At 40.5% G+C, this 25,670-nt stretch overlaps 1 protein-coding gene across 2 annotated transcripts in view; it reads right to left on the bottom strand.

Annotated features, from left to right (window-relative positions):
* The window catches only part of EPG5 (ectopic P-granules autophagy protein 5 homolog), a 131,673-nt gene that overhangs the window by 83,272 nt on the left and 22,731 nt on the right, over nt 1-25,670 (bottom strand). For both annotated transcript variants that reach the window (XM_018039566.1, XM_005697166.3), the window contains exons 10-17: nt 23,761-23,916; nt 20,447-20,604; nt 19,230-19,384; nt 17,260-17,400; nt 11,122-11,286; nt 10,226-10,345; nt 9,287-9,546; nt 6,116-6,256 (exon numbers count right to left, since the gene is read on the bottom strand). In XM_018039566.1, the coding sequence (XP_017895055.1) occupies nt 6,116-6,256; nt 9,287-9,546; nt 10,226-10,345; nt 11,122-11,286; nt 17,260-17,400; nt 19,230-19,384; nt 20,447-20,604; nt 23,761-23,916 (1,296 nt within the window). The remainder of the gene's footprint in view (nt 1-6,115; nt 6,257-9,286; nt 9,547-10,225; nt 10,346-11,121; nt 11,287-17,259; nt 17,401-19,229; nt 19,385-20,446; nt 20,605-23,760; nt 23,917-25,670) is intronic.

The raw sequence follows: 25,670 nt of genomic DNA on the forward strand, positions 1-25,670 counted from the left end.
TGTACGGTATCCACTGATACTATAAGCTTACATCATCTGTTTACAAGGCAAACCATCTATCAGCACCTATATCAATACTGCCTTATATGCTATAAAACCCTGTAGATGCTACACCTATTAACACCAGACAACAAAAATGAAAAGACAGTGTGAAAAAGAAATTCACATGTACTTCCAGGTATAATAACCATTCATGCATTAGTAATGAAGCAGCAGCAACATGACTGTTCTATGGTAGCCTAGTATAATCAATATGACGGTTTCAAAATTATCTAGCCTGTAAACTAATGAATGATTTGTTATAAAAATTTAATCACAGAGAGTATGACGGTCATATTCATAATACAGTACTGTAAACGTTACATTGTTTTAAAAACCACTTATCTGTGATGACAGGTGGAATACCATTTCTCCAACTATGAGAGAGAAGCATACTGTGTAATTCTTTGAAAGCAAAGGTGTACAACAGTAAGAAAACTAACACATTACTCATTTTATATTAAACGTCACTCACCTCGTGCCCATGTAAGGAGAGGCTATTCATTTTAATTGCTCATTTTATACTAAACGTCACTCACCTCGTGCCCATGTAAGGAGAGGCTGTTCATTTTAACACTAGTCTTGCACAGCACGTACTACATGATGAATACTTAGGTGACAAGGACGATGACTCAAAATCGTCTCATACCGTTCTTGCCATACAGTTGTCAGATTTCCACACAAAGACACATACATACCCAACAGGTAAGTTTATCAGTGTAGAGCATTATGACTATTTACTGTCGGAAATAGTAAATAGTGGAAGTGGATCATCATAAAAGTCTTTATCTTCATTATTGTCCCACTGAGCAGGCTGAGGAGGAGCAAAAGGCGGGGTTGGTCTTGCTGTCTCAGCAGCAGAGGCGGAGGAAGGAGAGGAGGTGGAAGGGGAAGAGGAGAGGCAGGCACACTCAGTGTAACTTTAGAGAAATACACTGAGATTTCTGACTTCTTTGCTTCTTCATTTCTCCGAAAATATTTCTTCTATACAGTATCAGTCCTCCTTCCCCATTTGCTCTAATTTCAGAGCCTGTATCATAGAAGGGTTTGTGTTCTAAAAGAGGTCGAGATCAGTCTTCAGTGATCGGAACCTTCTGCCAGACTGTCAGTGTTAACTGTTTTCTGGCACTGCTTCTTCCTCATCAGCTGGTACTGGTTCAGAAGCACCCGTGCCAATCAAATCATCTTCTGTTAACTCCTCTGGTATGCTGTCTATTAGCTCTTGAATTTCTGCAAGATCCATTTCTTGAAACCCTTCCCCCACCCCCACCTTCTTTGCCATACCCACAATCCCTTTCATGATTTCCTTGACTGTCTCTGTCATAAATCATGAAGTCATGCACAACCTCTGAACACACTTTTCTCCAACAGGAATTTATTGTTTTGGGCTGATGGCTTTCAGGGGTTTTTTCCCTTTCTTTTTTAATATTTATGTGTTTATTTGGCTGCGCTAGGTTATCAGTTGAGGCATGTGGGATCTTTAGTTTTAACATGCGAACTCTTAGTTGCAGCATGTGGGATCTGGTTCCCTGAATAGGAATCGAATCCAGGGCCCCTGCATTGTGAGCATGAAGTCTTAGCCACTGAAATATTAAGGAAGTTTCTTTTCATGCTTGTTTCTGTAACGACAATAGCATCTTAAATGGCATAATCCTTCCAGATTTTCATCATTTTCTCTCTACTAGGGTTCTCTTCCATAGCGTTGACAACTATTTCCATGAAGTACCATGTATAATGAGCCTTAAAGGTCCTTATGACCTCCTAATGTACAAACTGAATTAGAGATGGTGTGCTTGAGGGCAAAGAGATCACTACGATGCCTTCAGTGTTGAACTCATGAGGTTCTGTATGTCCAGTATCCAAAGAATTTCAAAAAGGAGTCCTTTACTGGCAAGGCAGACAAAGCTTGAAGGAACTAATCAAGAAAAAACGTTCTCTCTACCCAGGCCTTCTTGTACAACCAAAAGACTGGGAGCTAGTGTTTATCTTTTCCCTTCAAGGCTCGGGGGGTCAACAGGTTTACAGATAAGGGCAGTCCTGATGGTAATCCCAATTGCATTTACACAAAACAGCAGAATTACCATATCCCTTCCTGCCTTCAATCTTGATGCCTGCTTCCCTTCTTTCCTTGCTAACAAATGTCCTTTGTAGCATTTTTTTTTCCAGCATAGGGCATTTTATCTGCATTAAAAACCTGTTCAGGCAGAGATCCTTTCTCCTCAATGATATTTGTAATGGCATCTGGGAACTCGTCTGCTACCTCAGTCGACAGAAGCTGCTTCTCCTGTTATCTTGACGTTTTAAAGCCAAACTACTTTCTAAAATTATCAAACCATATTCTGCTGGAACTGAATTCTCCAGCTTTAGAGCCTTCACCTGCCTTTTGCTTTAAGTTGTCATATAACAACTTTGACTTTTCCCTAATCACATTAGGACCTATACGTATGTCTTTCTTAGAGCCATCCTGTGCTCAAATAAAAGCTGTACTTTCAATATGAGATAAAAAGGCGTTTCACAAAAAGTGCAATGTTTCAGCACCTGCTGGTATAGCTGCAGTGACAGCTTCATGAATTTCCTTTTCTTTCTTTTTACAGTGGTCCCTACACCCGATTCATTTATCTTGAAATGACAGGCAATGCAGCTGCAGACCTCAATCTACGGTACATATCAAGCAATTCAGCTTTTTCTTGTAATGTCATGACTTTTCTCTGCTTCTTCGGAGCACTTTCAGAATGATTAGTAGTCCCCTGGTGTTACTTAAGGCTTACAAGTATTGCACTAAACACAATGAAAATGATTCGAGAACTGCAAGAGGTCACTTATTACTGTGATGCACCATTTACTGGAGAAACAAACTGCTCACTTGGAGATGATTAGGGTCACACAGTGTGTCGGGTGGATACTCACTTGAGTGCACCCTGACGGCAACAGGTGCATGCGTGCACGCTCAGTCATGCTAACTCTTTGCGACCCCAAGGACTATAGCCCTCCAGGCTCTTCTGTCCATGGGATTTTTCCAGGCAAGAATACTGGAGTGGGTTGCCATTTCCTCCTCCAGGGGATCTTCCCCACCTAGGGAATGAACCCACATCTCCTGCGTCTTCTGTGTTGCAGATGGATTCTTTACCTCAAAGCCACCTGGAAGTCCAACAGGAAGTGGCTACAAAATTATTACAGTAATACAGAATGTACTAGTTAATTTATGCAGCTATAAATTAATACTGTCTCTTTAGGTTTGTTCCTACTTCTCTCAACTGTGAATAGCAACATGTATGGTCTCTCCCTGTGTGTTTAACTGTTGATAAATTTTAACTTTTTATAATAGATTTATGTATATGTTATGGTTCAGTTCAGTTCAGTCACTCAGTCGTGTCCGACTTTGCAACACCATGATCGCAGCATGCCAGGCCTCCCTGTCCATCACCAACTCCCGGAGTTCACTCAGACTCACGTCCATCAAGTGGACGATGTCAAGACGATGAAAAGATAAGCTACAGACTGGGAGAAGATATTTGAAAGTCACATCTCAACAGAAGATCTGTTATCAGAATGCACAGAGAGCTCTCAAAGGCTAACAATAAAAAATTATTACTACTTCTATTACTACTAAAATAAATCAACCCCAAATGAGAAGATTTGAAGAGACATTTCACCAGTGAAGACATGTGAAAGTTAAAGTAGCTAGTTCAGTTCAGTTCAGTCGCTCAGTCGTGTCCGACTCTTTGCGACCCCATGAATCACAGCACGCCAGGCCTCCCTGTCCATCACCAACTCCTGGAGTTCACTCACGCTCACGTCCATCCAGTCAGTGATGCCATCCAGCCATCTCATCCTCAGTCGTCCCCTTTTCCTCCTGCCCCCAATCCCTCCCAGCATCAGGGTCTTTTCCAATGAGTCAACTCTTCGCATGAGGTGTCCAAAGTACTGGAGTTTCAGCTTTAGCATCATTCCTTCCAAAGAAATCCCAAGGCTGATCTCCTTCAGAATGGACGGGTTGGATCTCCTTGCGGTCCAAGGGACTCTCAAGAGTCTTCTCCAACACCACAGTTCAAAAGCATCAATTCTTCGGCGCTCAGCTTTCTTCATAGTCCAACTCTCACATCCATACATGACCACAGGAAAAACCATAGCCTTGACTAGACAGACCTTTGTTGGCAAAGTAATGTCTCTGCTTTTCAATATGCTATCTGCTGCTGCTGCTAAGTTGCTTCAGTCGTGTTCGATTCTGTGCGACCCCATAGACGGGAGCCCACCAGGCTCCCCTGTCCCTGGGATTCTCCAGGCAAGAACACTGGAGTGGGTTGCCATTTCCTTCTCCAAGGCATGATGAAAAGTGAAAGTGAAGTTGCTCAGTCGTGTCCGACTCCTAGCAACCCCATGGACTGCAGCCTACCAGGCTCTTCCGTCCATGGGATTTGCCAGGCAAGAGTACTGGAGTGGGTTGCCATTGCCTTCTAGGTTGGTCATAACTTTTCTTCCAAGGAGTAAGTGTCTTAATTTCATGGCTGCCGTCACCACATCTGCAGTGATTTTGGAGCCCAGAAAAATAGAGTCTGACACTGTTTCCACTGTTTCCCCATCATTTCCCATGAAGTGATGGGACCACATGCCATGATCTTCATTTTCTGAATGTTGAGCTTTAAACCAACTTTTTCACTCTCCTCTTTCACTTTCATCAAGAGGCTTTTTAGTTCCTCTTCACTTTCTGCCATAAGGGTGGTATCATCTGCATATCTGAGGTTATTGATATTTCTCCCGGCAATCTTGATTCCAGCTTGTGCTTCTTCCATCCCTGCGTTTCTCATGATGTACTCTGCATAGAAGTTAAATAAGCAGGGTGACAATATACAGCCTTGACATACTCCTTTTCCTATTTGGAACCAGTCGGTCGTTCCATGTCCAGTTCTAACTGTTGCTTCCTGACCTGCATATAGGTTTCTCAAGAGGCAGGTCAGGTGGTCTGGTATTCCCATCTCTCTCAGAATTTTCCACAGTTTATTGTGATCCACACAGTTAAAGGCTTTGGCATAGTCAATAAAGCAGAAATAGATGTTTTTCTGGAACTTTCTTGCTTTTTCCATGATCCAGAGGATGTTGGCAATTTGATCTTCGGTTCCTCTGCCTTTTCTAAAACCAGCTTGAACATCAGGGAGTTCACGGTTCACGTATTGCTGAAGCCTGGCTTGGAGAATTTTGAGCATTCTTTTACTAGTGTGTGAGATGAGTGCAATTGTGCGGTAGTTTGAGCATTCTTTGGCATTGCCTTTCTTTGGGATTGGAATGAAAACTGACCTTTTCCAGTCCTGTGGGCCACTGCTGAGTTTTCCAAATTTGCTGGCATATTGAGTGCAGCACTTCCACAGCATCATCTTTCAGGATGTTATAGTAGATGATAAACTAGTATCCAGATATATTTTACACATTCATGCATACTTTTTTTCAACATTTGTAGGCTACATAGTTCATCTGTGAATTTTTTCAAATTGTCTCAAATCTCCAAAAAGTTTTCTACTACATTTATTGAAAAATATCCTACACAGTTCAATCCTGTGTGATTCAAGGGTCAACTGTAATACAAATGCAATCTGTATGCCCTATCATGGCCTTGCCAGTATTTTGTTTCAGAACTTTGTGATTACCTCAAAAGCCTTAAATAAGGCTCACGAGATTATGAATGTCTCACGTGATGAACACCTTTCTGTGCATCTTCTCTGTCTGTAATGCGGCCCCATGCACACTGCAATTAAAGGCAATATATATGCTTTGCTACTGTTAAAATAGCAAAGTCATTTGCTGCTCAAGGTCAGAAGCACTACTCCCAGTCTCAGGGAAACAGCCACCTTTTTCAAAACTATAAGCTATCAAGCAATCCATAATTAAATGACAAAAGGAAGTATCTTTCATAACAGTAAAACTGGGATCATTATTAGACTTCATTCATTACTCTGCATTCTCAACTAGGCAGGAAGCTTTCTGCTTTATAAGAAATACACTATTGAAATATCAGTGCCTATATTATACTTGAAAAACCAGAGGACACAGTCCTTTTATATTTGCTGTGCTGTTCTCCACTTACTGCTCATTCTTTAGAAGGTAATACTGGCAAGGGTAGAACAAAGGCAGAATCTTATCCAGGACATGGACCACTGTTCTCAAATGCCTCGACTGGACCAGAATTCCCAAGAGTGGGATGCCTTCTGCACAGAACTTCTCAATGCTATGGAAAAAGAAAAAAACAATGAGCACATAAGGTAGTCAGTTCATGAAATGATATTCTTTTAATGCATCATCAGCCTACAAGCTACCTGGATTATCTCAGGTCTCCAATACATTTATACATAGCCAAATTTCACACACAAATGCTAGAATCATAACCCTAGGAGGAAGCAGCTTGGGGTGGAGAAACATATGAGAGAGATTAAGAGGTACAAACTTCAAATTGCAAAATAAATGAGTTATGGGTATGAAATGTACAGTGTGGGAAATATAGTCAATAACTATGTAACATATGGTACATGTGTTCAATGGTAACATATCATAACCAGACTTATCAGGTGATCAGTTATAAATGTATAGAAATACTGAATCACTATGCTGTATAATAGGAGCTAACACAGTGTTGCAGATAAATTATACTTCAAAAGCAAACAAGCTCATAGAAAAAGAGATGATATTTATGGTTACCAGAGGCCAAGGGTGACGAGGCAAGGGGTAGTCAGGGAAGGTGGAGAGAAGGGGAATTAGGTGAAGATGGTCAAAAGGTACAATTTTCCAGTTATCAAATAAATAATGTAATGTACAAGATGATAAATGTCAGTAACATTGTTGCACATTATAGATAAAAGTTCTTAAGGGAGTAAACCCCAAGAGTCTTCATCACAAGAAAAAAAATATTTCTATTCTTTAATTTTATATCTATATGAGATGATGGATGTCCATTAAACTTGTGATAATTACTTCATGATGTGTGTAAGTCAAATCATTATGCTGATAGCCAGGACATGGAAGCAAATTAGATGTCCATCTACAGATGAATGGATAAAGAAGACGTGGTAAATACATACAATGAAATATTATACAACCATAAAAAGAAATGAATTTGAGCCAGTTGAACTGAGGTGGATAAACCTAAAGCCTGTCATACAGAGTGAAGTAAGTCAGAAAGAAGAAAACAAATATCATGTATTAATGCATATATAGAGAATCTAGAAAAACAGTACGATCAAAAACTATTTGCAGGCAAGGAACGGAGATGCAGATATACAGAATGGACTTGTGCACAGAGCAAGGGAAGGAGAGGGAGGGACAAACTGAGAAAGCAGTACTGACGTACACACACTATCATGTGTGAAACAGAGAGCTAGTGGGAAGCTGCTCTAAAACACAGGGAGCCCAGCCTGGTGCTCTGTGACGACCCAGAGGGGTGGGATGGTGGAAGGGGAGGGAGGCTCAGCAGGGAGCGAATAGATATATATAATTATGACTGATTTGTGCCATTGTACAACAGAAACCTACATAACATTGTAAAGCAATGTTCCTCTACTTTAAAAAATTTTGTAAATCGTTATGCTGTACACCTTAAACTTACAGACTGCTGTATGTAAATTATATCTCAATAAAACTAGAAGGAAAAAAAATTAAGAACTACCTATGAAGCAGAAGTTCTGGAGACACAAAGATACAAGACATTGCCCCTAGCACACCCATACCATCCGGAAACAGAGCCCCTGGAGGAGGAGGGGGAAGTGATCGCGCATTAATATGGTGAGCACAGGGCAAGGGCACAGGTGCTGCGGCGCAGGATCTTCAACACTGGGCGCACTGATCACCGGCGGAAGGTGAGCATCACCACTCTGCTCCTTAGCCCAGGGCTTCTTCTCTAATTAAGACTCCTCCCCACAGCTTAGCTCCTCCATGATGGTATCCTGCTCTGGTGAGCTCTCCCTCTTTTACCTTTTCTCTGCCCATACTCTTAAGAAGTTCTCAGTCTAAGCTGCACATTAAGAAATGGAGAACTGGCCCCCAGTACAATGAGATCAGGATTCTCACTCTCTTCCCCATATTGGTAATCAGAATCACCAGAAAGGTGATTCTAAAGGGTGGTCAAGGTTAAGGACCAGTGCTCTACTTGTATCATCCAGCCCATGATCAGGTCTTCCCCGGTGGCTCAGACGGTCAAGAATCCGCCTGCGATGCGGGAGACCTCAGTTCCATCCCTGGGTTGGGAAGATCCCCTGGAGAAGGGAAGGGCTACCCACTCCGATATTCGTGCCTAGAGAATTCCATGGACAGAGGAGCCAGGCGGGCTACAGTCCAATGTGTCATAAGGAACAGACACAACTGAGCGATTTTCACAGCCCATGATTATATTGCTCAGTACTGCCAATTGTTCTGTTATCTCTCCTACTTCATAGCGTAGGCTGAACACTAACAGCTCATATGACAACTGGCATCCCACTGAAAATACACTGAATGGGCAATAACATATTGAAATCAGATGCTAAAAAGGTGCTACAGTTAATTTAAAACACAAGAATCACAAAGTATGGGTAAAAGAGGTTTTAGAAAAATTGACAGGCTAGAAAAAATTAATACACTGTAGGAAAATGATCTTTAAAGAAAAGGATTTTTAACCAACTCAATATTCATGCCTTCAGTCACTTACTGTACCAGATTCAGTCTTCATCACTAGGGATTATTAAAAGACAAATATGGTTCCTGAGTCCTAACACCATAGAATATCTTCAGTAAAATTAAACAGATCCCTACATTACACTGTGATAAATACTATAATGGAAGAAACCGACACAGCTACGGGCTCATACCAAAGAAGCACTTGACTTGATCAGGCAATCCATCCCTTTGGTGGGCTTAGCCCTCCAGCTAGGAAGCCTGAGTTGGGCGCCATCACTTAAATAAAACTCAGTACAGGTGACCAACTGTTTTTATTTGGTCATTATTCTGAGGAAGAGACTCTGTCTACTGCTGACATAAACATCCCAGTCTGGGTGACAGGTATAACTCTCTTCCTAATGCACCCAGGTGATTTTCGGTCACAAATCCAACCTACATGAATTTGGGCAGCATTTACCCTTGATAAGCTATTAATTGAGGCTTATCATTTGACCCTGATTACCCCTAGACAGATCAGAATGAGGCCTCAGACCTTGGGATATGAAAATTGAAGTTGGGGGAAGCACTGACTACAAGGTTCAGCAACCCTAGAAGTTCAACCCAAACACTGTACCTGTGGCCCACAGCTGTCATAGCTAAGGCCAGATAACAGCCAATGGGCATGCCCGCCTTCACAGCCTTCAAGAGAGGATGAAACGTGGGTGATTCTGTCATTTCTGGCACACTGCTGGAGAAGGGAACAGCTGCACAATTCTGCTGTATTCCATAATCATTTTTGTGCAGTTTTAACCTCAAAATCAAGTTCCAGGCCCACTGGTTAAATGAGGTCTCAGGTGTCTCTCCATATCGAACGATACTGGCCAAATATGAAACCTAAAACAATTATTTATTTTAAACCACATTATTCACATAACCATTAAATTAGTAAGCTCACCCATCCATCTCTCTTTGTGATCAATAATGCCCTCAAAAGAAAAGACACCACGCTTACTGATACTCAGTGTTTATAGCACTAAATTAAAGCATTTCTCACTCGCAACTGAACACTTCTGCTTATTTACTAGTCACTTTGTGAACCTGATCAGGGTCAGCTCAAGCAAGAGTAATAATATGAAAGCTGGTATGCAACGAATGGTGTGCTAGTAAATAAATTTAACAACAAGCTGGAGTTTAGGGGCTCATTTATAGGGTTTGCCAACTCTGGTAGTTGAAAAGAAAAAAAAAAAAAAACTCCCACCATGGTCAACTTCAAGCACCACAGATTAACAGTCAGGCTTCAGAGTTCTTAAAAATGTAATAATCAGTTCTCCCAAGCCAGTACATGCCAGCACCAGCCCACCACTGTAGATCAACTCAAATTCCACAATATTAATATGGTCATATATAGACTACTTCTTAAAGAAAAATCTTTCTTCATGCATAGAACTCAATTTCGATATCTGAAATTGCCAGAAATGTTCTTAGGAAACCTAAGAGTAAATACTGTAATTTTAACCACCCAAGTCATTTATAATAAAAACTTATGTCCTCAATACAGAAAAGAAGGAAGTACCTGCTTCATACTTTCAGAAAGAAGCCCAGCATATGGTTTCTGTGCAAGGTACTTCTGGTACGCTTCAAGAATCATTAAAGCGATTTCAGCATGGACTGCTTGATCCAGATGAAGAGACACCTTTTAAAGAGAAAAATAATCACAAACATGTCATCTTGATTTTTGTTGTTGTTATACCTTTGAAGTGAAAGATTAGTTAGGATAAAAAAAGAAATCCTGGATGCAGAAGCTAAATCTTCCAAAGCTTGCATTCCTAAATAATAAAATTATAAAATGGCAATAGCAAAAAAAAATTTAATCTTTAAAGAACCACTACACTACTAAGACCCTGGCATGTGCCAAGAACATGTTTCATGTGTCCCAGCTTGCTGAAACCTTACAGCAACCTTCTGAGCTAAGCCTGCCAGTGTGATGTTTACAGAGGTGCAACTGAGGCCCAGGGAGTTCAGGAAGCTTGCTCACAGTCACACAAACAGGAGGTAGCAGAGCTGGGACCAGAAGTCAGGCAGGCTGGCTCAGAGCTCAGGCTCTTAACCAGCGCACAGTGTTCTGGAAGACAAGTTGGGCAGTGACACACAACACAAAATTAAGAGGAAGGAAGACCAGAGGCAGGAGAGGCAATTAGGAGGAACTGCAGTAAACAGCCAGAAATACAACAACAGAAACAAATGATCCAAGGAATAAAGGAAGTATTTTCAGTGTGGAACAATTTATCTTCACTTATAGGATGCTCACTCTGCAAAACAGAACTCAATTAGAAGAGATCCTAAATTCTGAAACAGCGAAGAAAATCTGCAGGTCTTGCAAATGACGTTTAAAAACGTTAATGTCTGAGAAAATCTTTCTTTAAAATTGATGTGTGTGGACAGTCTTTAGGGAAGGTTTTTAGCACATACCTGTTCACCAAATCCCCAATTCAGGCCTTCTAGAATAACACAGGCCAATTTATTCTTCACCGATGTCAGGTTATAATTCAATAACCAATCCCGAATCACAGCTATCTCAGAGGCAGAAGGTCGCCAAAGATACAAAGGTAGTTCTTTAAACAAGTATAAAGAAACCTTATTTAAAAGAAAAATTATAATAATTAAAATCAAAATTTAAAGACAATCCTATATTACTACAATACTACATTATTAAGGTGCTTACAAAAAGTTTTCTCCAAAAGGAAGTGGGGTTTTGTTTTGTAGACAATGAAATGAACAACCAGATCAAATGAATATAAATACTAATGATACACCAAAAGCACATTTAGCAATCCTCTGTAAAGGTCAAGCTGCTTTTCCTATGTAACTGGTGAAAACAGAAGGTGAAAGTCACTCAGTCATGTTCAACTCTTTGCCAGACCAGAATACTGGAGTCGGTGGCCAGCCGTTCCCTTCTCCAGCGGATCTTCCCAACCCAAGGATCAGACCCAGGTCTCCCACATTGCAGGTGGATTCTTTACCAGTTGAGACACCAGAGAAGTCCCTGTAAAATGGTATACTTCCATTTTTAAAAAATCACTACAGTAAGATTCAAATTTAAAGTCATGATAAATCAGCAGAAAGGCATTCATTTTACAAAAAAACTTAGCACTTCAAATAATTATTTCTCCTGTGGCATTTAAAAAATTATTTCTATTAGCTTTAAAGCATTCCAGAAAGTAGATACAAGAAATGAATAGGGGTAAAGATAAGACAAGATCAACCAAGAGCTGATATTTATTAAAACTGGATGGCACAGAAATTTATTATACTCTTCTCTACTTTTTATATACTTGAAAAATTCTGTACAAATATCCACAGCACCACTTGTCAATAACAAATCCATGAGCAAAGTAAGATACAATTGGGTTCACTTAATACAGTCTGCTTTAAGTAAGAATGATCAGAAGAGCAGTTAATTTTATAATGTCTATACTACTATAATGTCTATACAGTGCTGTCCAAAGGAAATCTAAAGCAAGCCATAAATGTATTTTACTTTTTCTAACAGCCATTTTTAAAAGTCAAAAGAAGCAAGCAAAATTAATTCTAACAACATATTTCATTTAATCCAATATGTCCAAAACAGTATTCCCACATCGTTACAAAAGATTACTGAGATATGTTATTCTTCCGTTCATATTAAGTCTTAGAAACTCCGGGAGTATCTTACACTCACAGCACATCATAATTTGGATGAGACATATTTCAAGGGCTCTATAGTCACGTAGGCTTAGTGGTTACTCTATTGAACAACTCAGCTCAGAACACAGATCCTAGCATTTTTCAGGTTCCTGCACTGCTCCACATTGGAGGCAAAACAAAATTTGAAAGACTAGAAGGAATGAATTTGAAAGACTTTTTCTTTCCTTTGCATGTGCAGTGTGTGTGTGTGTGTACTTAGCTAAATTTTCATAAGGATTTGTAATAAAGGTCTTGAACAACTGAATAAAACAGTAACCTAAGCAATCTAACACATACAAAATTTCTTCTTTAGCCTGTGAGCATCTGACAAAAAGAACAAAATAATGGTACTAGAACAATGAGTATAGCAACAAGATCTGTCCAGTCACACAAAATAATAGTGTAACATATATCCACCCATCAAGAATGAAAGTGAATTAACCAAGAAAGACCTCATGGACATTACTACTACTACTACTACTACTACTACTACTACTACTACTACTAAGTCGCTTCAGTCGTGTCCGACTCTGTGCAACCCCATAGACGGCAGCCCACCAGGCTCCCCCGTCCCTGGGATTCTCCAGGCAAGAACACTGAAGTGGGTTGCTACTTCCTTCTCCAATGCATGAAAGTAAAAAGTTAAAGTCAAGTCGCTCAGTTGTGTCCAACTGTTAGCGACCCCGTGGACTGCAGCCCACCAGGCCCCTCCATCCATGGGATTTTCCAGTCAAGAGTACTGGAGTGGGGTGCCATTGAAAAGGGACTGTTACAAAAACTCTATGGCCAGTAAATTCAACTGGTTAGAAACAGGAGAATCCCTTTAAAAATATAAATTACCAAAACTGACTTAGGAAAAAAAAACTATTTGCTTAAAATTTTTAATTTGTTATCAAAACATATCCCACAATGAAAACCCAAGACCCAGATAACTTTGCTGGTAAATGCTATCAAACATTCCAGGAAGAATCCTAGCAATCTTACGAAAATTCTTTCAAATAATAGAAGAGGAGGAAATGCTTTCCAACTCGTGTTACAAGGCCAACATGACCCTAAAACAAAAATCTAACAAAATAAAATTATAGATCAATATTTGCCATGAATCCACAGTAAACAATAGCAAATTGAACCTAGTAACACGTAAAAAGAGTAATATACTAGAATCGAGTGGGTTTTATTTTAGGAAACAATGATGGTTCAATATTTGAAAATCAATGTAATTCATCATTTTAACAGAAAAAAGGATAAAAATCACAGGAGCATCTTAGTGAATGAAGAAAAAACAACTAAATACCCATCCATGAAAAAAGAAATTTCAGCAAACTACAAATATAAATTTCTCAGTCTACCACAGAGTATACATGAAAAGCCTGCAGCTAGCATGAAACTTCATGGGGAACTTTGGAACCTTTTCTGTTATGATAAGGAACACGGTAAGGCCACTTTTACTACCTCTATTTCATACTGGAATGAATGAAAGATCTAGTTCATTCAATAAAGCAAAAAAAAGAAATGATTAAACAGGAAGAATCCCAGTAAGAATTCCCAACAAAACAGAATTTAAAGAATGCATTTTAAAATATATTTATGCTTTCACTGAAAGTCAAAAGATCACTAATTTTACCTGAAGAGGATATTAGGAAGATGATTTCACTAACAAAAGCAGAATGTTTCAAATTATTAAAAAAGACCAATAGGAAAATATTTATCAATTTTCAGGCTGTCACCAAGTTATCTGAATTCTGTACTTTGAGATGTCCCCTGGGGCTTGGCCCTTATCAACAACTATTCGTAACCCAGGGTGATTTCCACACATCTATAGCACAAATGACTTTTCCTCTCCTGCTGGGCCTCTAGAACAAAGTTACGTTCAGACACACCCCAATTGTGCCAGTGAAAGTTTAGGTCCACAGTTCGTTCCCAGACTCTGAAGCTCGAAGCTGATTTCAGCCTAGTCCAAGGTCACAGCAAAAATATTCAAAGCCATCATGTTTATCTGAAGGCAAGGGGGCTTAAACAAGTTCCTCCAAAATTTTCGGTGAGTTTAATGAACATAAAGGAACCACACGTATAAAGAGAGTGGGGGGCATCTTTTATAAGATGTGCTCTAAAGAACATTATGGTTCTAATTTGCACACTTACAGCTAAGCATATTTCTGAGCACAATTATTACTGAAAGTATTATGGACCCAGTTAAAAACGTTGCTGCTGCTACTGCTGCTAAGTCGCTTCAGTCGTGTCCGACTCTGCGCGACCCCATAGATAGCAGCCCACCAGGCTCTGCCGTCCTTGGGATTCTCCAGGCAAGAACACTGGAGTGGGTTGCCATTTCCTTCTCCAGTGCATCAAAGTGAAAAGTGAAAGTGAAGTTGCTCAGTCGTGTCCAACTCCTAGCAACCCCATGGACTGCAGCCTACCAGGCTCCTCCGTCCATGGGATTTTCCAGGCAAGAGTACTGGAGCGGGGTGCCATTGCATTCTGATTAAAAATGTTAGGTGTGGCCAAACCCAGGGGGGAAAAAAAAAAAGTGTCAGATAAAGGTTATGAACTCAATCAAACTGAAACACTCACATGACCCACTGTAGATTTTCTTGGAAGACATTCCATTAGATGACCACTCAAAAAGGAGCAACCAAAAACTTGCTCTTTGCAAACTCTAAGAAACAGAAAGTAGAATGCTGGCTGCCAGGAGCTGAGAAGGGACGAGGAGATAGTGTTTAATGGGTACAGAACCTGTTTCACAAGATGAAAGAGTTCTGTGCATGGATGGTGGTGATGGTAGGTAGCAAAACAATATCAATGTATTTAATACCACTAAACTTAAAAATGGTTAATACCATGTTCTATGTTGTGTATAATTTGGTGGTAGTGGTGGTTTAGTCACCAAGTAGTGTCTGACTCTGTGTGACCCCATGGACTATAGCCCCCCAGCTTCCTCTGTCCAACTTCCAAAGCAAGAATACTGGAGGGGGTTGCCATTTCCTTCTCCAGGGGATCTTCCTGTCCCAGGGATCAAACCCACATCTCCTGCATTGTAGGTGGATTCTTCACCGCTGAGCCACCAGGGAAGCTGTGTATAATTTACCATAATTAAATCTCTCTTAATGTAAAAAAAAAGTAACATATACTTTTCCAAGTAAAGAATGATATAGCCTTTATTCTTCAGTTAGGGGAAAAAAGTCTTATAAACAATCTGTCATTAAATTTGCTCACTCATGAGTGTGATGAAGTACAATAGTTATCCATCATCTATCCTGCAGGAATGATGCACCGACTCTAAGGTAAAGGCCCTGTGCAAATATAAGCCCAGAGAAAAACAGTATAACTTTAAACATTCCTCCTAAAGTTACCACACATGACTACCTGCCATTAGAGAAATTCACTCATTACAGCCTTATTATACTTGATGAAGAAAATCTTCAGTAAGTATATATTTTTGAAAATGATACACTCAAACAATAGAATACTACTTAGTCATTAAAAGGGATGGACTACTGACATATGCTACAACATGGATGGGCCTGGAAAACATTATGCTAAGTGAGAGAAGCCAGTCACAAATGATCAGATATTCCGTAATTCCGTTTATATAAAATGTCCAGAATAGGTAAATCTATAGAGACAGATTTCTCAGCTCAGTGGTAAAGAATCCACCTGCCATGCAGGAGATATGGGTTTGATCCCTGGCTCAGGAAGATCCCTAGAGAAGGAAATGGCAACCTACTCTAGTATTCTCACCTGGGAAATCCCGGGGACAGAGGAGCCTAGTGGGCTGTAGTCATAGGGGTCACAAAAGGTCAGACATGACTTAGTGACTAAACAACAAAAACAGAAAATAGGTTGTGGTCACTCAGGGCTAAAGGGGATGGAAGTCTGACAGCTAACTGGTATGTGGTTTTGTTCTGAGGTGATGAAAATGTTCTAAAATTGACTGGTGATATGTATACCTATCTGTGAATATTCTAAGAACCACTGACTTGTACACTTTAAATAGATGAATTATACTATATGTGAATTATATTGCAATAAAACTTTTCAAAAACTACATAAAGATTACAAAAGGGATTGTGACAAATGACAGAACTAGATGATATACATCTTGCTCAACTTAAACTTTTACTTTTAATTTTGTTTTTGATTGATTTAAAGCAGGTCTTCTTTCTTAAGAGTTGTTTCCACCAAGAAAAAAAAATAAGAATTATGAAGGTAAAGCAAAAGTATGAAATAAAAACTATGGATTACTGTTAGGCTCTAATTAAAAGCCTGTGGATTTCCCTAGGGGTCCAGTGGTTAAGAATCCATCTGCCAATGCAGGGGACATGGGTTTGAGCCCTGGTCCAGGAAGATTTCACATGCCACACGGCAACCAAGCCCGTGTGCCACCACCACGAGCCAGCACTCCAGAGCCTGTAAGCCACATGCACTGGGCTCACGTGCTGCAGCTGCGGAAGCGGGCACAGCTACAGCCTGTACGCTGCAACAAAGGGTGCCGTCACAGCGAGGAGCCCACGGACCACAGCTAGAGAGCAGCCCCTGCTCACCACAGCTTGAGAAAGCCCGCGCGCAGCAATGGAGACCCAGTGCAGCCAAAACTAAGTCAGAAAGAAAATAGTAAAGAAAAACCTCTTTGTAGGAGGTGGGAAGTCACTTTGCAGAGATTAAGAGAAACAATCCGGTTTTTTATAAGCAGCAGCTATGCCCAAGCAGGCACAGAGCCTGTGACTCAGTAAATGCTCTCTTTACTCTCTTGTACCCACAACTCAGCCATCCCAACAACTATTTTTGTATCCCAGTAACTATTTTTCCCACTGCTCCAATACTACTCCAGGGTTCAAAATAAACAACAACAACAAAAGGGGAAACCAACAAAGTCAGTGCTCTTACCATTCCAACCTGGTCAATGGTGTCTTGAACTCTATCCAGAAGGACAGAAATTATCTCAGGATGAACAGCTGTGATGGCCCCTAAAAGCTCTCGACCAACCTTTGAAAAAGTTTCTCGGGTGGACAGGGTGACGTAAGACACCTAGCAGGAACGTGGAGAGATGGCATTTTTAAAACCAAGCATCAATTAAAAAAAAACAAAAACTTTTCATACTTTATTTAGAATGTTTTCAAGTAAAGTATCAGAAAAAATCTCAGATTGAGGCTTGGTTCACACCGTGATCAAAAGGATGCCAAAAGTTCAGAGAGCAGAGTGTCTATCCTGAGTCTGGAAGGTGGCAGGAGGGACTGGAGAAGAAAGACAACCTACAATGCTAACAGTGACTTCTAGCGCTGGATTCAGAAAGAAACACCAGTGTCTTCAGAGCAACTAAATAGTCCCTTCATAGTAAAACTTTCCTAAATTTGAGGAAACCAATAAAATTATGAAAATCAGAATGCATTTCCTGGAGATATCTATTCTCTCTCAAAAAAAAAAAGAGAGAGAGAGAGAGAGATCCTCTATCAGAAGAGCTCCTAATGCATCAAGGCTTACACTTCCCTGGCAGGCCAGTGGTTACGACTCTCTGCTTGTATTGCAGGGGGTGCAGGTTGATCCCTGGGAACTAAGATCCCACATGCCATGCAGCACAGCCAAAAACTAATAATAATAATCAATATTTACCAACTCTTCTTAAACAATGGGTTCAAAACTACAAGACACAACCCATTCATGCCAATGGCCAGCAGTTTGGGTGTTGCTGTTGCTGTTTTTTAACACAATGGGACAGAACAGAAAAGTAAGAAAGTAGAATAAAATAAGAATAGGAAAATGTGAGAATGCATAACTACCGATTCAATTTTATACATGTGTACACACATACACAACACACACAGGATCAGAATGCAGTTTTTACTGTGAGAACTGGTCAGAACATTTGAACCATCATTCAAGAGCATAAATAATACTTTAGTAATGTTATCTTGAGAATGCCATTTAATATATATGAAAATATACATTCTCCCCTCAGTTTTTGCAGATTATAAAGATAGTGTGGAATTTCAGATCTATCTAGGCCTTAATCGCATGCAGGGCTACTTACAAAGTACAATAATGGGAACAGCTTATTAGGATATTTGATTCTGGAAAAGAACTTTAGATTACCCAGTCTGTCATTCTCAAACTGTAGTATTGAGGGGGATGATAATAAATCTTCAGACATAATTTTTACTTATATTGGAAGAAATGTTTTATGAAGGAAACAGATAAACGACAGCCTACGGTGAAAATGTACATTATATACACACACACACACATACAAAACTCCAAAGAATATTTTGGTAACCACTTGAGTTATGTCCCTCAACACAAGGGGTCTAAAGTTCATTCTCTTCCACCCTTAACGGTGGCTGGGTGAAAAAGTAAAGAAAGCAAGGATCTCATCTCATCCTGTCATTTCACAGATAAAGAAACTGAAGCCCAGAGTGATACGGTATCTTCTCTGATGTGAGATGGGCAACGAGAAGCAGAATTAAAACAAAGCCAGATGATCTAACTCTGGGTTCAGTATTATTTCCACCATCTCATCTAAGTAGTGGGGGAAAGCCAGGTTTCCATGTTCCTGGCAGGCTCAGAGGAGTGGAAATGAGGAAGGCGGGGCAGATGGACAGAGAGTATAAAAACTACAAATGTCAGGCTGTGCCAGACTGTCTATTCTTTACCAAAACTCACACATCAAATGAAAAGAGATAGCATGGAGAAATGGGACGGGTATGACTCATGTTTTCAGTACTACTTACAGACCATCTTCTTCCACAAGTGCAGACAAAACGAGGCTGTCGCATTTTTTTAAAGCGACCTCAAAGGAATCAATGGATGGGCAAACCAAAAGCAAATGTTTTTAGCTCATTTCTAAAACTTAATATTCTAACCTCATATATCTCCAGAACAATAATTTTTATGAAATCTTCATCCACATTGGTTCTTCTGGCCTGAGCCATCTGAGCAAAAGTAGTTAGAAGGCAAATCTCTTCCGAGCTATTCATGGAAGAAAGACACTTCTCAAAGTTCACAAAATGTTCAGGGTCTGCAAGTCCAAGAATATTAAAGTGGAGAGAGAATAAACATGTCACTTTAGTTACTCTTTCAGAGATAAATAAGATATAAAACTAAAAGATATTAAGAAATATTTAAAGATAGAAAACATCTTTGTTCCAGAATGGATTTCTACAGGCATTAGGAAGAAGGCTGGGCCAGCTGAAATTCCAACTCTAAATATGTTGGCTTAGGCAACATTTAAGAAGTCTCAGTTTCCTAATCTGTCTCTAAAGGTTATTTAAGATCAGATGCTATGTGACTGGTCAAGAGCTTTATCAACTGCAAAGCCCTGCTACTGTCACTGAGCAAGACATCCTCAACAATACACCTGAAGCTACCAGGTAAGTATCAGCCAAATGAAGGACAACTCTATTAACAAAACTGATAAGACTAGCAAACTATTCAGTCCCAACATGGCATTTCACACAAAAGACATTTGCTTATAAATGAAAATTTGGGGCAAGAAATTAGCTATAATCATGAGTGAAATACTGATGAATAGGATTAACAATACCTATATTTTTGCCTATTCCTCAGAGAATGCTCTGTAAGCAATATTACATTTTGTCACTAGAGGGCAGTCTTGATAAACAGTATTGCCACATTTGACAGACAACTAAAGGCTTCAAAGGCAAAACTCAGTAGAGGGAAGAAAATACTCTTTAAAAAATATACACCCTGTGGAACTCTTCACAGTAAGAAAGCAACAAGCCAATAATTCCTTTCATATGTTTACACATTTGAGAAATCAAACATAGTTCATCAAATTTCCAGTATTATCAAAATATCCATAGGGTACTAACAACTCAATTTTCATTTCCTATCCCCAAACTGGGTTCATTATAGAATTTACTCTTCAGAGCATCTGAAGAATAATGAAAATTAGAATCATCATTCTAATAAGTCAAAATAACAAAACAAAATTAAATTTCAAAATGATTACACATGAGCACACAGAGTTAAACATCTCCTACTCCTAAAAACAGAAAGAATAAAGCCATGAAGAGAAGAGGCACGTGAGACAGAGAGGCGGATGCTGGCACGGCTGTACCTTGGAGGTGTTTCTTGCACTCGGCAGGCAGGAGGGCAGTACTGAGCTTGTCCAGATTCCCGCTTTCCACCTGATGCATGAGGTAGAAGAGCTTCCAGAGCATCTGGACAGACAGTGTCCCGAAGGGCATTTCTGACATAAACAGCCAAATGCCAAGTCTGCGTATTAAGACAAGCAGGAATAATTTCATGTATCAGTCAACTTCACCATATTGAGAAAGGAGGCAAAAAAAATCTTAAATCTTTAAAGCACACTACAGCAATTTTTCTAGCACGCTTCAGTCATAAACACCTTGAGCATGTTTAACAGCAAATACAAAGCACCTACTCTGCCCAGCACAGTTCTCATCACCACATCATCTATTTATCAGCACACTCCTCCTCACGAAAACCAAGGCAAGCACTATTACCGATATAGCCCCAGTTTACACATCAGGCTACTAGAACCAAAGGCTAATTAGAGGCAGAGCTGGGTTTTAAACCAAAGATCCTTCAAAGACCTGGTTAACAGAAAGACTGCTAAGATTGGACGTATATGTCTGAGCATCCACCAAGGTACATGTGTGCACACCAAGACCTGTGCAGTTGGCAGAGGCGGGGGGAGAGGCCAAAAGCTCTCCCCAGCTCCTTACTCAAAACAGAATGAAGTTCAAACTCCTCAGTTCCAAATTCAAAGCCTTCCAAAAATAGCTCAGATCCATCTTCCCAACCAGAGCCCTCTCTGTATTATCATCAGACCATTTTTGGACAAGGGGCTTTCCTGGTGGCTCAGCAGTAAAGAATCTACCTGCAATGCAGAAGACGTACAGGAGACCCAGGTTCGATCCCTGGATCGGGAAGATCCCCCTGGAGAAGGAAACGACAACCCACTCCAGTATTCTTATCTGGAAAATCCCATGGACAGAGGGGCCTGGCGAACTATGGTCCATGGGGTCACAAGAGAGTCAGACACAACTTAGCAACTAAACATCAACAAATTCCTGGACAAGCCCAAAGAGAACTCCCCAACTACAAAGCGCCATCCCTCCATTTGTGAGGCCTTCCCTAATGCCCTCTCAGCACCACTATGAAATTCTAACCATACCTGACTGTGGCATGATCATACCCTCTATCAGTGTTTCTCACACCACTGTGGGCAGAAAAATCACCTGAGACTTTGTGGAAAAGGCAAATTCCCAAGGTCCACCTAAGAGATTCTGTGTCTGCAGGTCACAGCTGGGGCCCAAGAATTTGAACCTTTATTTTACAGTCACCCCCAGATGATTCAAGACTCAGCTGGTCCTTAAATTACACAGTGAGAAATATAAATGTGCCATTTAGGTACACATACCAGCATACAGCAATTTGACAGCAGAAACCAAGTCTACTTAAACTAGTATTTCAAAAACAACACTCAATAAATGCTTATAAATGTTTTGTTACATGAATTTTATCTCAAAAAATCTAAAAAAGAAAAATGGGGAGGCACTCGAAACTGCTGCTTTGGGGCAAAACTATAATTTAATCAATTATAAATAACGTTTATTAAGAAAAACAGAAATTAAATAGTGCATGTTTAACTCACGTCTGTGGCCCACCAGGCCACTAGCGGTCCAAACCACAACTGACCTCAACTTTGAAAAGCAACAGCTAGACTTCTCTGAGTTCAAGTAGATCAGGCTTCTGTCTTATTAAATAATTATCCCAACACCTCACATTGGACTGGATGTTCTTATATAAAGGGTCACCCAACAATGAGGCCTGAAAAGTAATGTCATAGACAATAAATATTTCCAGCTACAAAATTCCTATAGAGCAGACATGAAGTAAGTGTGGTTTAGGTTTCTGTAGTCTATCTTTCAGTTTGGGTTTGTCTGTTTTTTTTAGGTTGAGGGACGCTACGGTCAGAAATTTCCACAGGAGTGTCAAATAAATTTAAATTTCACAGCTTTAAATACCTGATTCTCATATGATGTGTTCTGAGATAAATTATACTCAAGAACAACAGCTCTCAGCATTTTCAAATTTAAAGCAATTACCTGTGTGAATTACATAAGCAATATTACAAGGGGGTTCACAAGCTCAGTGCTTAAGACCTCATAAGTAACTACAGTTTTTCTTCTAGAAAAGCTTTGCCTCTCAGCTAAACAAACCCAAGATCAGGTGACGGGAAATCAGACATGGAAGACTTTTCCCAAGCACCAGGAGGCCAGCTTCAAGGAGCAGGTGCTATTGCACTAAACCCCTAGCAGGGACCTGGCACACCTCAGGAGACCACCAAGTATGGACAAGAACAATCTAACTAAATTTCTAAGCCCAAGTTCTTTTTATCTTAGACCCACTCCTTCTAACTGCCTAACAGTAGTTTTAAGACTTAGTCAAAGAACACTACTCTTTCTCTAAGTGAGTGGTTATCCTGTTCTTCACTTGAAACCACACAAAAACAGCCACCACTTACATCTGAAAAGTCTTCTATGGTTTAAAAATATTACTTTCTACATATTATTGCATTTCATCCTAATAACATATCCATGAGGTCAATGGAACAAGTTGTATCATCATCATCATCTCCACTTAATAAATGCACAAAGTGAGACCACAAATATTAAGTGATTTGCCCAAGGTAACAGTCTTAGCAGACCAGGACTCAAACCCACCACACAACACACATAAATAAGGGGCAGAGACTATGAGGCCATGGCAAGAGTGTCACCAGCTCAGAACAACAGCTCAGAAAGGGATCTAGCAGTTCATGAGCGGAGCTGGGGGGTGGAGGAGGGGGGCAGTGTGCTGAAGCAGAACCCACTCCCACACTTCGGCAAAAACTCAGGCAAGACGGTGCAGATGAGTGGTCATGTCCCCACCTCTGCCAAAAAATGTATCCTAGGCTGTAAGCAGTAGCAACAATGGAGAGATGAGAACGCAGTCAAGGTGGTGGAGGAGGACCCCTGATCCAAGACAGTCCTAGACTTTAAATCCCACACAGTCGGACAACTTGAACAACGTACTGAGTGCCTACTCTGCCTCACTGGGGACACTAGAGTTGGGTATGAAATACAATTCATCCCCTGCTCAAAGTTTCCCCAGAAGTTCAGAGTGGCAAAACTGAGGTAGCAGAATCAGGTTATTTTTAAGACTGAAGGAAACCTGAAAGTCAAGATCATTTCACGCAATACTACAGACAGGAAACCAAATCCCAAACATCAACCCAAGACAAAAAACAGATCAAGTACACTGATGTTATTATAAGAGCCCTACTTCAGTCAATGACTTTCACTCCAGTCTTCCTCACTAGCCAAGGAGCTATTTCTCGACAGTTATCATCATGCATCTTACCTTTTGGCTTTCAGGACATGTAGAACAGCTCTCAAAAAGAGCTCATCAAATTCAACCTGTAGTTTCTCTATGGAGTAGGGCTGCAGGGCCAATCCCGAGCCTTGGTTGTGGCTCACATACTGGGCCCAGTGGTCACTCACATAACCAAGGGTCATCCTGAGCATGAGGAAAGACAATGCGGCATTTTGTGTGAACGCACTCAACACTGGCATCTTTACATTGAAACATTACTTTAGTCAACATGTCTTTGTTGCATACTATCTTCTAGGTGCTAAAGGGGATGCAATGGAGGGAAAAAACCTTCCCCTCATTGAGCTGACATTGAGTGGAGGGCACACAGACAAACAAAATAAAATGCACAGTCTGTCACACGGTTATAAATGACACTGAGAAAAATCAGTAGGAGCGAAAAATAAAGGTTTTCGGGCATGTTGGTGAGGAGGAGCCTCACTGAAGAGGGACCCATGAGTAAAGACTGGATGTTGTGTTGGGCTATCTAAGGCAAGAGCACCCAGGCTGAAGAAGCAACCAGTGTGAAGGCTCTGAGGTGTGTTCACTGTGCTGGAGGAACAGCAAGGCAGCCAATGTGCTAAAGTAAAGTAAATAGAGAGAATGGCTGGCAAAAAAATCAAAGAGACCAGAAACCAGCCATCCAGAGTCCTGTAGGCCACTGTGCATACTGGCTTTTATTCTGAATGAGACCGGGAGCAGCTGAGTCTGAGCAGAGGAGTGATATGAGCTGACTGATGATTTACAAGAAACACTGGTAGCTGTTGTAAGAATAAGCTGGGGGTGCGGGGGAGGGAGGGCAAAAGCAGGATGACAAGTCAGGTGGCTACTGTGATAATCGGCGAGACATGACTCAAAATGAACTGCGGTGGCAGCAGTGAGCATGGCGAGCAGAGGCTGGGCTCTGGAAGCAGCACGTTTCGCTAATTGAAAGGATGCACGCCCTTCACATTTTAATCTCTGCAATCAAGAATGTGCATCAAGACTGCTACCATCATAATCTGGTGGCATTTTTTCCTTTCTGAGTGGTACACAAAATGAATCTTAGGTTTGCTGAAAGACGGGGTATTGAAAGAAAAGATGACAGAATCGACCACTAGACGGGATGTGCTGTATAAAAAGAGAAGTCACCGATGACACTAGCGCTTTGGCCAGAAACACGGGCACTTACTGACACTGAGAAGACCGAGAGGGCAGCAGTTTGAGAGGTGGGGACAGTGAGCCCATTTGGGGAATATTCAACTAGAATGGTCATCAGTCATCCAAGTGCTGCTGAGTTGGCAGCTGGATATATTCAATACAAGCTTAGAAGAAAGGTACAAAATGGAAAAAGAACACAGAACTTTAACCATGTTTAGAGGATACCCAAAGACATGGGAATGGATGCAATCCCAAGAAGTAAGTTTGGATAAAGGGGTCCAGGGTTAAGAAGTCTAGGAGTGAGAATGAAACAACCGAGGAGGCCAACAGTGAACAGCCAGTGAAAGGAACAGCAGAACGTGGTATCCTGGAAGTCAAGCAAAGAAAATGCTTTAAGGAAAACTGACCATCCATGATGAAGGCTGCTGTATGAACTGTGTGAGAGACAAAGCAAGATGAAGACTCAAAGGTGGCTACTGGATTAGTCAATAGCACAAAGTTCATTAGCAACTTTCATTCTTCAGAGCTGTTTGGGTAGTGTTGGGAGGAAAAGCCTGACTGTGCAGAGTTCAAGAACTCCAGGCATCCTATATCATTACCTGGCTTTGTGAATATGATGGATATATACCTGAAATAATTAAAATCAACTATGCTTTACAAACAAAAGTATGGAAGGAGGGGAAGTTTTGTAGTTTTTTGTAAGTTTTCTTTCAAGGTAAGGGAGGTTGGATGAAATAACTATGTTTTATATCCATCATAAA

The sequence above is a fragment of the Capra hircus genome, chromosome 24 (genome assembly GCF_001704415.2).
Source record: "Capra hircus breed San Clemente chromosome 24, ASM170441v1, whole genome shotgun sequence".
Lineage (NCBI taxonomy): Eukaryota > Metazoa > Chordata > Mammalia > Artiodactyla > Bovidae > Capra > Capra hircus.